General features: G+C 43.4%; 1 protein-coding gene across 1 annotated transcript; it reads right to left on the reverse strand.

The window, feature by feature from the left end:
* Positions 1-1178: 1178 nt before the first annotated feature.
* Positions 1179-7787, reverse strand: LOC118097871 (potassium channel subfamily K member 16-like). Its single transcript, XM_035141160.1, has 5 exons — positions 7593-7787; positions 6591-6708; positions 4079-4242; positions 3121-3283; positions 1179-1333 (listed from the first exon to the last, which is right to left on the reverse strand). Exons 1-5 carry the CDS (start codon positions 7785-7787, stop codon positions 1179-1181), a joined length of 795 nt encoding a protein of 264 aa, XP_034997051.1.
* Positions 7788-15317: the final 7530 nt, after the last annotated feature.

Here is a 15317-nt window from a genome sequence, read left to right on the forward strand (position 1 = left end):
GCATATCTCCCTAGCAAAGCTATCTTTAGCTAATCTTCTTTATGGTGTGTTTCACCTCCTTTTTTCTTTGTCATCTAGTGGAGGCCTGAGGTCTTAAGCATTCAGGGCAGCTATACTTCAAGGGCAGCTATACTTCAGGGGTGGCCAACTCCCAGTTTGAGAGCTTGATCTGGCCCCCAGACCATTTTTCCTGGCCCTTCAGAACCCTCCACTGTTTTTGGCAATGGCACATATATATAAATAGTGGGTGAGGCTCAGCGCCCTGGTGGGATGTCCTGGGAGGGGCAGCTTGCACCCCCCCCCATCTATCTTTTGATGAGTTGGGGTGCAGCTGCCACCTCCACCTCAGCTGGTCTTCACTGCTCTGGTGTGGGGAGAGGTTGTGTCTCTGTGCATGTCTGCCTGTGTGTGCGCGCACGTAGGCATTCACACGTGAGGGTGTGCAGTGCTCACTGGAAGGCAAAGGCCAGTGTGGTCCTCAAGACAGAAAATTCCACCACCTCCCACCAACCCCCTGCAATGCAGAAATCTCAATTAAAACATCCATGACAGATGGCCATCCAACCTCTGCTGAAAAACCTCCAAGGAAGGAGAGTCCACCACCTCCTGAGGGAGACCATTCCACTGCTGAACAGCTCTTACTGTCAGAAAGTTCTTCCTGATTAGTTGGAATCTCCTTTCTTGTGACCTGAATCCATTGGTTTGAGTCCTCCCCTCCAGAGCAGGAGAAGGCAAGCATGCTCCCTCTTCCATGTGGCAGCCCTTGATATATTTGAAGATGGCTCTGATATTTCCCCCAGTCTCCTCTTTTCCAGAATAAAATACCCAGCTCCATCAACCACTCGTCATCAGGCTTGGTTTCCAGACCCTTGATCATCTTGCTCTCCTCTGCACACATTCCAGTTTTGAGAATCCAAGTAAGACCCACCCTCCCCCTCTTGGCTGCAGAATCCCCGGCTATTTCACAGTTTATTAGGAACTGCATAACTTAAAGAGCAACTAGTGAGTTTCTAGGAAATCAGCAGAATGTCACAATGGCATAGAATTATAAAAAGCTCAACCGAAGCCCTTGAGTGCAACTGATTTTTATGTCAGTCTCCACCTGAATGAAATGTTAGATTCTTCTCCAGTGAACATGTAGCAGACTGACTCCTTTGGGACGGTGTTATTTTTGCCCTCTACTGTTTTTTTTGTGAGCTTTGTTGTGGCTCCTCAGGTGCCAGTAATGACGATACCAGTTCAAACAGCACAGCAATCCAGGCCAGACCAGTGATGACCCAAATGGCTGTGAGCATCCGGTAGCCCTGAAAATACTTTCTGTCATGATTCATCCCTGGAGACAAACAGAAAAGCAACAATAATGTGTTAGGAGGCGATTTAAAGAAGCCGTCAACTCAGTTTATTCAAACCTCATTAGGTCATGTTCACACCATACATTTTAAACACATTTCTACTACTGAATTATTGGGACCCAGGTGGCGCTGTGGTTAAACCACTGAGCCTAGGGCTTGCTGATCAGAAGGTCGGCGGTTCGAATCCCTGTGACGGGGTGAGCTCCCGTTGCTTGGTCCCAGCTCCTGCTAACCTAGCAGTCCAAAAGCACGTCAAAATGCAAGTAGATAAATAGGAACCGCTACAGCAGGAAGGTAAACGGCATTTCCATGTGCTGCTCTGGTTTGCCAGAAGCGGCTTTGTCATGCTGGCCACATGACCTGGAAGCTATACGCCGGCTCCCTCGGCCAATAATGCGAGATGAGCGCGCAACCCCAGAGTCGGTCGCGACTGGACCTAATGGTCAGGGGTCCCTTTACCTTTTTACTACTGAATTGTGGGAAGACAAACACAGGAAACTGCCAATGTCCTTATTATTGCCTGTTCATGATGATTTGGGCTCATGATGCTGTTTGATCCTGGTTGCGCTACCACATTTCCAATCGGTGCACATCCTATAACTTCCTGCTTAATAATAATCATCATAATATTTGTACCCCACCCATCTGACTGGGTTTCCCCATCCACTCCGGGAGGCTTCTAGCATATTTCAAAACATTATAAAACATACAACATTTCGAACTTCCCTATACAGGGCTGCCTTCAGATGAATTCTAAAGGTTGTGTAGTTCTTTATCTCCTTGACATCTGATGGGGAGGTGTTCAACAGGGAGGGTGCCACCACCAAGGAGGCCCTCTGCCTGTTTCCCTATAACCTAACTTCTCGCAGGGAGGGAACCGCCAGAAGGCCCTCAGTGATGGACCTCAGTGTCCGGGGTGAACAATGTCCAGGGCGGGGGGAGATGCTTCTTCATGTAATACTGGGCTGAGGCGGTTTAGGGCTTTAAAGGTCAGCACCGGCACTTTGAGCTTTGCTCAGAAACGTACTGGGAGCCAATTGATACCAAAAAAGATTCTGGTTTATTTTCATCCCACATTTGTTGGCAACAGTTTGTTCCAGTTGTTGGTCACAGGCAGCAGTTGTGGCAGTTGCTAGCTAAGAGAATTGTGCAAAATCACTGCCCAGGAAAACTTGCTGAGCATTTTCTTTCTTTCATGTTTGAGGCACCTAGCCCAACACCCTGCAATGCAGGAATCTTAAGGAAAGCATCCATGGCAGATGGCCATCCAACCTCTGCTTAAAATCATTCAAAGAAAGAGAGTCCACCACCTCCCAGGGGAGTTTGTTCCACTGCTGAACAGCTCTTATTGTCATAATTCCCCCCTGAATGTTCAATCAGCATCTCTTTTCTTGTAATTTGAAGAGATTGGTTTGAGTCCTCCCCTCCAGAGCAGGAGAGAACAAGCATGCTCCCTCTTCCATGTGACGATGGCTATCATATCTTCACTCACTCTCCTCTTTTCCAGGCTAAACATACCCAGCTCCTTCAACCAATCCCCATAAAGCTTGGTTTCCAGACCCTTGATCATCTGTCCTTGAGAAACTTAAAAAAATGGTTTGGGTACCAAATCATTGCAAGCCATCATTTTGTTGGAAACCTCACCTGAGCTTTCATATTCTTCAGTACAACAGATTGATTGCCAGCAGTACCTTGAGACCACCAGTGACCTAGCTTTATCTGTACAATCAGTTAAGCCCACAATATCGAAGTATTTTGAAAGCCTTACCTATGAGATAGTCTCCAAAGCCAATGGTGCTGAGTGTAATAAATGAATAATAGATAGCTTCATGAAAAGTCCAGCCCTCCATCCATTGAAAGAAGAGCGATGGCAAAATAAGAAACGTTATAATTCCCATACCCACGAACAGGAAAATGTATCTTGCTGTTTTCTGAAAGATAAAGGGGGGAGGGGGGTGTTATGTACTGAGCTGAATCCAAGAACAATAGGATCCAGAATGCAACAGTCTAATTGGTCCGCAGGAGCCACCCAATCCAGCTCCAGGTGGAAGTGAATCCGCAACCTGATTGGCCTACAGGTGCAGCCCTGAAGTAGCCAATCACGCAAGGCCTATTGGGTAAATAATGTATATAAGCAGATGTTTTGGGGCAAGAGCCATTCCTTCTCTTCTTCTCCTTTTGCTACTTCAAGCTGAATAAAGAGCATGAAATTCACTCTCGACTCCGAGTATATTTCAGGGGGGGGGAGGCAGGTTTGATGCAACAGAGCTCAGTTCTCTCGACCTACAGCCATCACTGTGATTTTAGGCTGCATTAACAGATAAATAATAATAATTCCACCCTAGTTAGACTTCATCTGGAGCACGGTTTCCTGCTGATGTCACAAGTTATGGTGGTCGAGCTCTGTGGTGGTTTCTCTCATTCGTATTTGAAGGCAGAGCAAGAGTTAATCTTCCACGCTTATTTAGAGGGCATAGTGCACATGTCTAGTTTATTCTTGTCTTCCTGATCATATATGCATATGTATATGCAAAATAATAGATAGAAGAAAGCCCTTCTGGATCAGGCAAGGGCCCATCTAGTCAAGGATCCTGTTCTCATCAAAGCTGACCAGATCCCCACAGGAATCCTGCAAACAGGACCTGAGTGCAGCAGCAGTCTATGTTGACCTCAGTCTTGTGACTGGAAAGATTAGAAATCATCTCTAGATAAAGTAACTGAATTACCTTGCCTTCTTTCCCATACAGTCTCTCTGACAAGCTTTCGAAGAGTCCTGAGACTAAAACGCCAATATAGTTCAAGCAGATAAGATTGAAGGGGATTCCAAAGAGAGCAAAAATAACACAAAAGATCTGACCTTCTTTCGTTTGGGGACAGAGGTTTCCATAGCCTGTTGAAAGATGAAAAATGGGTTTCAAAGGACCTCAACAACTGTCCATCTGCCAATTACCTAGGGAAGTTACAGAGCAATGTACAGAGCTTGTACATTGAGACTGACTGTTCCTGCCTTTCCTCTCTCCTGTATAACCCCCAAATCATCTCCAGAGGATACATATACCCTCTGGCGCAGACTTTGTGGGTGCTTAGAGGGGTACAGTGAGGAGGAGAGGGATAAGTTTCACTGTGCAAGCAGAGGTCTGTGCATGACCAAAATGGCAGCCGTGGATACAGCCCAATGTATTTATTTTATGTACTGCACTTAATGACTTCCTTTGTGCCAATGCACTTGGGGCAATTAACAGTTTCAAACAAAGAAACTTCCTCCGGGCATAATTATGTGGGAGCTCCAAGTGTCTCCCTCCTGTTTCTCGGACCAGACAGGCCCACTGTGGAAGAACTGACCTGAAATGCAATGCAAGAGGCCAAGTGTACAGGTATTTACTTTGGAGACCTGTGAAACATTGGGTGAAATGGAGACTCACCATGGCAACCCTTTTAAAAAACACCCAAAGATGTGTCGAGCAAACACTGGAAAAGGATTAGTTTAACCACCAGTTTGCTAGTAAAACTGAATTACTGTGTCACAGAATGATGCATGATGTATGTAGTAAAAGTGTGCCACTAAAATGAAAAGTTTGGAAAGCTCTGGATTAAACTGTGCTAACAGGGTAGGTTCTCCCGCTCATTCACTGAATTGTTTTCTGCATTGAAGGAATTCATCCAGACAAAAAGGGCGTGTGGTTTCTTGTGTATTTTGTAGCTTACTGGAAAGAAGTGGCAATCCTATGCAAAGATGAGATTTGAAGGATGATGAAAGAGCAAAAGCAAAGCCTGCAGCTTAGCACAATTGATGTGAGCGAGACCAGTCGGCTGCCCTGCATATTATTTTCGGGGGGAAGCCAGCCAGAACCAAATTTCCTATTGTCACTTCCGGCTAGATGCCACGGGAAATGGCTGAAAATTCCACCATCTCGGTTTCACACGGGTAATTAGAGGCTGAGATGGGAGTAAGCAGCCTCCCAAACCCCTCCAGGGCCGGAGGGAACAGTCTCATCTGCGCTCGCCCAATACCTGGCCCCAAATCTGGAAGGAATAAGAGGCTGAGGGGCACTCGATGGAAAGCCCCCGCGCGATTCTGGCACTCCCCGAAGCTGTCTCCACGAGCGACAAGTCTCCATTTCTTAAGACGAAAAATTGGATTTAAACAATGGACATGCTTCGAGCGAAGAGGGAGGATTTTCTCTGCTAATTAATTCAGCCTCTGAAGACTTGAATGGAAAAGGGATTATCATCTGAGGTGCCAGTCTGACGGAACAGAAAGGGTGGCAAAACTTTATTTACTTTACTTCGATATTTGCCTACGTGATACCGTAACATTTGGCAAATCCCCTCTGCACGGAACGACTACCAGATTTTTTATGAAAGCAAGCGAGAGTAAATTTTTTGCATTTGTTGATATAATAAGGCTTTAACAACTCTAATAATTACTAACTGTGTGGAAATGACTGCAACAACAAAAAGGAAAATTAAGGCTTTCGACTCTTGGTTTCCTGGAAGAAGATCAAAAGACTCCCTGATTTATTATATTGGAGTAGAAGCGACTTCTCATTAACAACTGGAGAGATGCCAAAGAGCTCTGAATATTTGCCTGGGAGGTTTGTGACACAGCATTAATTCGGCAGGGAGCCAGGAGGGAAACTGAAAGTAGACTGACCAGCTAGCTGAATCAAATTATATAACTGGGGGCGGGGGTAAACCTGTAATATTTTACTCTCCGATACTTGTATTTCCAGATTCACTTGGAATAGCAGCTGGTTAAGGAACAACATTGGGCAGACGCCATGATTTGATTCTATCTGGACTGCCCGTCAACATGGCAGCCACCTGCAGTGGAAGTTTGTGAAGAGATGAATCAAATTTACAGAGGGGAATCTTGGATTACAGACTTTGAGCATAAAGAAGAAAAAAGACATAAAATCCACACAGAAATATATTGTTTTGACAACTCACTTGTAGAATGAAGGCTGTTGAAAATAATGAAGGATTAACATCAGATTGGATTATGGGAATTATTGTAATGATTATGAAAAGCAGTAGAACTATGAGGTGATTAGGATTCCCTCCAATCTCGAAGCCTGGGAAGTCAGCCAAAGAATTTATAATTAGGCATAATATTGGGACTGTTCGATTATTGGATAATTTGTATAATTTGGAATATATAATATGGTTTGATTGGATTGTTAAAATGGAAATTTAATAAATATTTTTTTTTAAAAAAAAGAAGAAGAACCAAATTACCTATGGTGGATAACATAGTGCCCACGAAGAAGAAACAATGAACGAAATCCCAGTGGCTTTGTGAATAAGGATCATTTCTTATTGGATTAATTCCCAACCGAACAGCTTTTATCACTGCCTGCAATTGAAGGCAAGACTCAGTTTGAATATTCCAACAATAAGAATAGCCCTCCTCTATTTATCACCAGATAACGCTAACCAAATCATGATGCATTCAGAAGGGAAATTCTTCTAGATCAGTCCAGCATGTTCTTCCCCCAGTGGCCAGCCCAATGCTTATGGGAAGCCCACAAACAAGACCTGAGCACAACAGCCCTCCCCTCACTTGTCACCCCCAGAAACTGATAGGCATAGTATGGCTTATGCACACTTAACTCTTCCTCCACTCTTTCCAGGCAAAGGACCGCACTCCAAGGGGTGCTTGCTGTGGTTTGCACCAAGCTTTCCCAGTGAAAACTGTGATCTATGTTTGAGTTGTTGAGAGTGATGCAGCGGTTTCACCCTCAAAGCTTATTGATAAAGTAGACTCCTTACACAAGACTTGAAGACAAGTCTTGACTTGTCAGGATCCCAACTAGGGCTTTCTTTTAGCCGGAACTCTCTAGAACTCAGTTCCGTCACCTCTCAAGTAGGCTCCTTTGCCATTAGAGGAGAAGGAGGGAGGTGTTCATGAGAGGGTTTGGTCTTCTTGCTCCAAAAACATACACTTTCGTAGCAATGCATAAATCTTTTGTTTTTAAATCGTTTTTATTAAATTTTCCTCTTGGTCTCCTTCCTCCAAAAACACACACTCGATCAATTTGCCTAATCCTTCATGGGGATAACATTTCACATGCAGAAGGAAATTTGAGTCCTTATGGCTTTACTCTGGCCACTGATTCTGTCCCCACCTCGATTCCCACCTCCTAAACTGTATTTCCTCCCATATATACCTTCTGACCTCTTAACCTCTGGTGTTATTCCACGGTCATCCCTTTTAGTCTTGCTGAAGTAATGACTTACCTGTATGTATATCTCCACTTCTTCTGGGCTGAGAGAGGTGTAGTTCAAAAAAAATTCCTCTTTCATGTCAAATGTTTCCCGTTGTAGTTTTTTGTAGTTATCGTTCTCCAGAAGCTCGAAGACGAAGGCACCCATCACCATGTAAGTCATGAGGCCAGCCAGCAGTAGGGTGCCCTGTGCCCTGCTCATATGCATGTTGTTCTGTGTGGGAATGAGGGCCAAGGCAGAATCAGACACAAGAGCGACTATAGTTTAGTAAGCAAGTCCTTATTTGTCTCGACCCAGACTCAAGAGTACAGCCCCATAGCTGGGCACTCTCCATAGCTGGGCCCAAGCTAACCAAGTGATTTTCAATAGGGACAAATGCAAGATTCTGCACTTAGGCAGGAAGAACCAGATGCACAAACAGAAGATGGGGGACACATGGCTTACCGTGTTTCTCATATTATAAGACATGTCTTATATTTATTTTTTCCTCAAAAAAAAAACACTATGGCTTATTTTCAAGGGATGTCTTATTTTTTTCCTCCTCCTCCTGCCGCGGCTGGCATTGCTGCTGTGCCTATCACTATGTCTTATTTTCGGGGTATGGCTTATATTCCTTGAATGCTTAAAAATCCTGCTATGGCTTATTTTATGGGTATGTCTTAAAATATGAGAAACAGGGTACTAGCAGTACAAGTGAAAAGGATCCAGGGGTCTTGGTGGACCACAAGCTGAACATGAGTAAACCGTGTGTTATTAATACCACAAGATTTATCTAAATTAGTATCATTAAACATCAACAAAATGTATCATGAGGTATCAATGGATATCGACAGGTGCCAGTCATTGAACCTGACCCTGTGGGGAAAAGTCAATGCTTTTAGACTGAACATAATACCTAGACTAGTTTATATCTTAAGAGAAATTCCAATTCACATACTGAGCAAATAATTTCACAATATTTAATAATAATAATAATAATAATAATAATAATAATAATAATAATAATAAATTTATACCCCGCCCTTCCCAATATGAAAACCGGGCGCAGCAAATATAAACATTGATTAAAAGCAACTTAAACAGCTTAGAAACAGCATAAAATACAACATAAATGTAGCATCCATGTCAATAACATTCAAAAAATTCAGGGTCATTTTTTTTTGTGTGTGTGTGGGGGGGGGGGGAACCCAGTTTAGTAAACATCAAGAGATCGCCAGGGCTAACTGGCCAAGTTGGTCCTGCTAGTGCCAGCAAGGAGACCAGCGGAGAGTTTAAATCTGGGGTCCCAGAAGGGTTTCTTCATAGAAAAAGGAAAGGGAAAAGGGAATGGAGGATCAGGCTAATTCAAATTGAAGGCCAGGTGGAATGGCTCTGTCTTTCAGGCCCTGCGGAAGGAGATCAATTCCCGCAGGGCCCTAGTCTCAGGGGACAGAGCATTCAACTAGTTTGGAGCCATCACTAATAAAGCCCTGGCCCTGGTGGAGGATAAAAGGAGGATTTGGGATCCTAGATTAAGAACTGTATCACCAAGACATATTTACTGTCAGGTACACAATTCTGGAGACCCACAAATGAAAATACAGTAACTGTTCAAATTGAGCTACCTTGGAATATTCCTATGTAGGGCTGCAAGAAAATGGGTGGCACTCGGGTCTAAATACGTTAATATTCGAGATACTATTGAAACAATAGCATCAGTTCGAACGATATAGCATCACATGTCCAAAAAAATATAAATTTTACCATTTCTCCCATGACAAAATGACTTTGTGGGGAAACCCGTCTCTAAAAATCGGAAAAGAAATGGTTGTATGGAAGAGATGGATGAATTTGGGTGTATTAATGTTAGACCAGCTGATAAACGAAGTGGATGTATTTTATATATATTCTGTCTTAAGTGACAAATACAGATTACCTACAAATGCTCAATGGCAATATGTCCAGATAAAATGCTTGCTAACCACCATCTACAGACAAGCAGCTTTTACAGCCTCAGAGACCCCAGAGATATTGAAGCAGTTGATTAATTCTTATGCAACAAAAAAGGGCCATCGACATATATAAATCTTTGTTTCTATGAAACCAATTTGATATACAGGTATTGAGGGTGGGATGGAATAAAGAATTAGAGACCTCAGTTTCGAGGTCACAGTTTTAAGTGCTTTAACAGGGGTTCTCTGGACCGTAAATTGAGGTCCATACAACAAAAAATAATATTTCAAATATACTGGACCCATTACATTTGTTTTAAAAAGGGCTATCTAAGGTATCTAATTGTTGGAGATGCAATCGGTAAAATGCTTCCCAAAACCTAGGTATGTTTTTTTCACTATCCTATATTGAAATATTTTTGGCAGAAGGTAATAGAAACCTGACCTAATGGTCAGGGGTCCTTTTACCTTTACCTTTAATAGAAACTATCAACAGAACTGTATGGAATAATCTTACATTTACAGTGCAAAAGGACAATATGAGTGGACTCTCCATGACCTTATCATGGCAAAAAGACTGATACTGACGCATTGGAAAAATAAAAATGAGGCTTCCTTCTACCATTGGATTGAAGACAAACTTACAAAATATGTACAACTATAAATGCAGACTTGCCATGGATAAATTCAAGGATATTTGGAATCCATTCTTACAAATGCTATAATAGGTTAAGATCTGGTGAATTAGAAAAACCACTCTTTGAGAATACAGTTTTGGTTTTTTCCCTCTCCCCGCTTTACTTTGCCTTCTACATGGTTAAAAAAAATTGTCTCCAGAAAATGATTGCAAGGAAGCTCTCAGATGACAGAACCATATGTGAATATGTTGCTAGAAAAACTGGGGGGGGGATGAGTATTTTGAAAATGGTGCTTCATTTTTGTATAGGTGTATAAAATAAAAGATTATATTGACTGTGAAAAAAACAAGACTGCTTCAATGACTTCTCGGGGAAATTGTCAAAAAACACTTTCTCTTTCTGGGTTTTGTTTTCTTTTTTTAAGAAATACAGTTCATTGGGGAACATGGAGGGAGAAAACCAGGAGGCTTTGTCATGGTGGAGCTAGTGTGTTTTCCCACATCCCTAACCAGCCCAGGGGTCATTTGGAGGAGGGAATCGAAAGGAGGGGAGAGGTCTTTGCTTGGCTCCTCACTCACCCTGACAGGGTCCTTCGAGTCCAATTCTTAAATTATCCACTTCATCAACTCCCGGGATCTGATGGAAGAGTCTCAGTGGTTCCCTTTCACTGGGTAGCTATTTGGGAGGAGCAGCTTAACCCCCCTCATGGGCTCTATGAGGTCATAGGTATATTACCCTCTTTTGCTTACCTGGTCCTCTGTGAGGTCACCCCCTCTGTACCTGCTGGGCTGCTGACAGCCTCCAGGTCTGAAAGGCTGGTAGCAGGGCCGTCTTAAGCATATCTGGCGCCCTTCTGGCGCCCGCCCCCCCCCCCCCCCGGCCAATCATATTTCAAACACAGATGTATTTCACATCCAACCTGTTCCTTGTAACCATGATCTCTGCTACATGTTCCAAAGCAGTGGCAGTCCTGCTACCACAGAATAATAGTGCAGGGTGGGGAGGGAGGGGGAAGAGAGAGAAGGAAGGAAGGAAGGAAAACAAGGATGGAAGGGATGAAAGAGAGAGGGAGGGAGGGAGAGGGAAGGAGGGAGGGAGGGAAGAGACAGAGAAGGGAGGGAGGGTCCAGTCACAAATTAGTTGCCATGGGTGGGGTGGGGGAGGTGTGGCACAACACAGAATGAGGGGGGGGGAACCACCATGGCAAAACTTTCCACCAAAATGGCATTGCCATAGGGAGAAAAGGTTTAACCTGTGGAATTTCTGCCTAGAAAATGAAACACTAATGGGGAAAGTACATTAAAAGGGATAGGGGAAACAGCAGCTCTTCAGGACCCCAGAAAGCCCTTTAAAAATTGTTTATGCATTTTCCATTTTTCTTATTTACACATCATACTTTACCATCATACATAATTTCTGTGCAGACTTCCCAGTCTGACCTTCCATGGTATTTTGAACGTTGCTACATCATATAAAGTTTATTAGTCCACCCTACTTTCCCTCTTCTAATCCCTCCCTGTATTTAACTGTTGTTCATAGGAATACCCCTGCTTGTAAATTGATTTTAGTATATTTTTTAAAATACTCCCCAAACTATCCTATTCACCCGTATATCTGAAGAAGTGTGCGTGCACATGACAGCTCATACCAGTGACAAACTCCGTTTGTCTCTAAGAGCCTGAAGAGGGGCTGAAGAGCTGGGGGGCTGAAGAGCTGAAGCAGAGCCTTGTTATGGGCTGGGGGTGGGGCAAGTGTTTCCTTGCAAAGGTGGCCCTTCAAAGGTGCAGGGGGGGAGGGGGTGACATCCTACATAAAACAAGGGCCTACATAAAACAAGGGCCGTGCTGCGGCCTGCGACCCAGGCACTCGCCCTCCCCCCCGGGCCTAGTGGGGGCCTGGCAGGGGCCCTACATAAACAAAGACCGTCCTGTGGCCTGCGGTCCGGACGCTCGCCCTCTGCCCCCCTCCTGGGCCTAGTGGGGGCCTAGCAGCCTGGTAGGGGCCTAGAGGTCTGATAATGGCTGCCTTGGTGGTTTCAGTTGCTTGGTTGATGATGTCATTATTTGGTTTGTGGGTGTGGTGTAGATTTCACAGGAAGGGAGGGGGTGTACTGTGGGAGGAATTCCACTTGAGGGCGCTGTTTTACTTTGTGGAAAAACAGGTTTATACCTACCCAGGTATGAGATTTGAGGGAATTTTTTTCTAACAACGCTCGGGGAGTGGCCTGGATCGTTGTGTCAAAATTTCAGGACGATTGGTCAAGCAGTTACGGAGAAAAGTGGATCCCGCACTTTCACAATTTTTACATTTCTATATATATAGATTTAAAAAGATATTCAAATTCCCTTTCACAAAAAGACCAGAGGCCTTGTTATTAGGGATAATGTCAACAGAAATCAAGAAAGAAGTAAGACCACGCTTTATGCAGGCAACATCTGCAGCCAGGATTCTAGTTGCAATGAATTGGAAGAGTGAAATTACACCTACAAAATCAGAAGGGCAGGTAAAAATGTTAGACTATTTTCAACTGGCAAAAATGACGGGGAGAGTTAGAGGGTTCTCAGTGCAGAAGGTGAATAAAGAATGGACAATATTTAAAGAATATATGAAAAATTATTGTGATAGCAAAAATCTCCTGGCAGACCTTGTATGTATAGACAATAAACAAAAAAAATCTGAATGAAATTAAGGAAACAAGGTATAATAATATGATACTGTGTACAAAATAACAATGAGACTCAGGTTTTTTTTGAGAACAATCAAAAGTTTATTTTATCTTTCTTATCTTTATTCTTTACTTTTTTCCCTCCTTTTCTCTGTATCTTTCTTTTTCTTTTTCCTGTAGTGTTTGTGCAGGTGGTTTGTATAAACTGTAGCATGGTAATATTGTTGTGACAATATGTGTTGAATGTACCTGCTCTGTTAAATGGGAATGCAACTTGACAGCTTGCCTGCTTTGACATGTTTGACAGATCCACAGCGCCACCTACAGATCCAACACACCAATCCATAAACTGAATCACTTCGTTGAATGGGTCATTCATAAAGCACAATCCATTCACAAATTTGCCCTGTTGTGACCACGTGGGGTTTGTGATTTCAGCTCTCTTGACATAATATGCTGGAGACAGTTCTCTAGTAACACTTTTTTATTAAAGCAAACAAGACTGACTCTGAGGGCAGGAAGTCTACATTTATAGGGACAGGGAACTAGCTAGAAAGGGATACATTTTGGAGGGAACAATATCAGGCAATCACAGTGCTGCCTTTTGGAGGAAACCAATAAGACAGAGGATCCAAATACAGCAGCTTAAATGAACCAATAGTAGCTGTACCCTCTGGAACCAAAAGGCAGTTACTTTATCCTAATGCAAATGCAGACAATAATAATACAGATATAAAATCCTTTGACTCAATACACAACATGCCCATTCCGAGAATTGTCAATAAATGTATCTCCAAACAACAACAGGAGCCAGGAATGCCCGATCATAACTAGTGATGCCCGGCTCTTTAGCCTTCCATTACTTCACCGAGTATCGCCTCTGGCATGTCTGTCCCTGTAATCATAAAACAAAGGGCAGCCATTAATGCCAGGATAGGAGGGGCGGGACTCACAGACAGAAACCCATTTAAATGCACCCACACTTTAGTGATGAAAACAGGAAAACATTTGTGTGTTAACAAAATGCCTTTGTCTGATGAAACTTACCTGTAATCTCACCGATGTGCCTCCCTCATTTGACGTATCCTGTGAATCCCATGAAGGCGGGAAGTGGGAGAAACCACCTGTAATGAAAATGTAGATAAGTGTGTTTTGCCTTTGTTCAGGGTTCTCCTCCTTCGTGTGTGTTGTGAGCAAGGACCCTGTTGCAACAGTACATTTCTATTGCAATAAAGATCAGCTTTACTAGTCGCTTTGCTTTAATATATATCCCTCTGTCATTTTCCTCTGACTGGTAGGGACCTCCCTGGGCGCTGTACGGGCTCCTGCACCTTTAAGAAACGGAGGCGATTTCCACTTAATTTTTTTGCAACACACGCAAACGGTTTCTCCCAGAAGGAATATTGTGCCGTTTCTAAATTTCAAGGGGAGGTACAGCCATCTTTCTTCCAGACAGCATCTCTTGTTGAAAGTCAATTGCATTTCCCCAGAAATGATTCACAGAAATGATCTCTGTAAAATGTGTTGGAGATTCATTCCCCGTGTTTGCATTCATGGGATTGTTGTCTATCACATGATGGTGTATGTTTTCATTCCACAGTCGGGCGTGACGGAGGCAGGATGCTTGTGTTACTGTGTTTCCTGAAGTCACTGGGATGTTCGGGCTGGAGAAAGCTTTTGAAGCTCCTGAACGATCGACCAGGAGGGAGGGAACATGCCAGTCAGGCATGTGTCTCTGCCAGGGTTAAATCAAATCAAATCAAATTTTATTAAACGGTCACAGACCAAATCGACTCATACAACTAGTCAACAAAGGATAACACAGAAATAAACAGAGGACAATTTCAATACAAATTAGGCTGTAACAACATTTTAAAGTTAAAGGACATAAATAAAATTAAATATTTGCATTGGCCTGTGTATTGACATTGGAAAGCTCTTGTTTCCTGCGTCTAATAGCAGCTACGCAGAATTTGGCAACACTGATCGTAATTTCAGGGACCTTGTCTTCTACCAAGGCTCTCCGACATTGGGATTCTGGTTCATTTTTAAGCTTTTGTAAGGCTGGGGTGATAAAGGTCAGGCGTAGATCCTCGTAGAAACTGCAGTGCAGCGATACATGCAAATTTGTTTCCACTTCCGATGAGCCACATGGGCAAACACGTGACTCATACGGTTTACCCTCATACCTGCCTAGCAACAGGGCGGAGGGCAACGCATTAAATCTGGCCAAGGTAAAGGAATGTCTATACTTGGGTATTTGCAGTTTTGCCAGGTAATTTGCGGGTGAGAACCCTCTCCCAAAAATCTCTTATTGTGGCATGTTTGTCCATTTTGCCCATATGACACTGCAGCTCCACGTCCCTAATACGTTGGAGCACTTGACATCTGGCTCTCTGGTATCCTGCCGCTATCAAGATCTGCGGAGAAAATCCCAAAGCTTCTTATCTTTTCGAACAGGGAAACTTTCCAGTTAGAATGATAGGTGTCTAACAGTGTTAAA

The sequence above is a fragment of the Zootoca vivipara genome, chromosome 1 (assembly GCF_963506605.1).
Source record: "Zootoca vivipara chromosome 1, rZooViv1.1, whole genome shotgun sequence".
NCBI classification, from domain to species: domain Eukaryota; kingdom Metazoa; phylum Chordata; class Lepidosauria; order Squamata; family Lacertidae; genus Zootoca; species Zootoca vivipara.

Excerpts from the sequence above, each read along its gene's own strand:
- LOC118097871 (XM_035141160.1), bottom strand. The coding sequence starts at position 7,787 with ATGCATATGAGCAGGGCACAGGGCACCCTACTGCTGGCTGGCCTCATG. Across the intron at positions 6,709-7,592 it reads AAGTGGAGATATACATACAG|GCAGTGATAAAAGCTGTTCG; the intron begins GTAAGTCATTAC and ends CTTCAATTGCAG. Across the intron at positions 4,243-6,590 it reads CACTATGTTATCCACCATAG|GCTATGGAAACCTCTGTCCC; the intron begins GTAATTTGGTTC and ends ATCTTTCAACAG.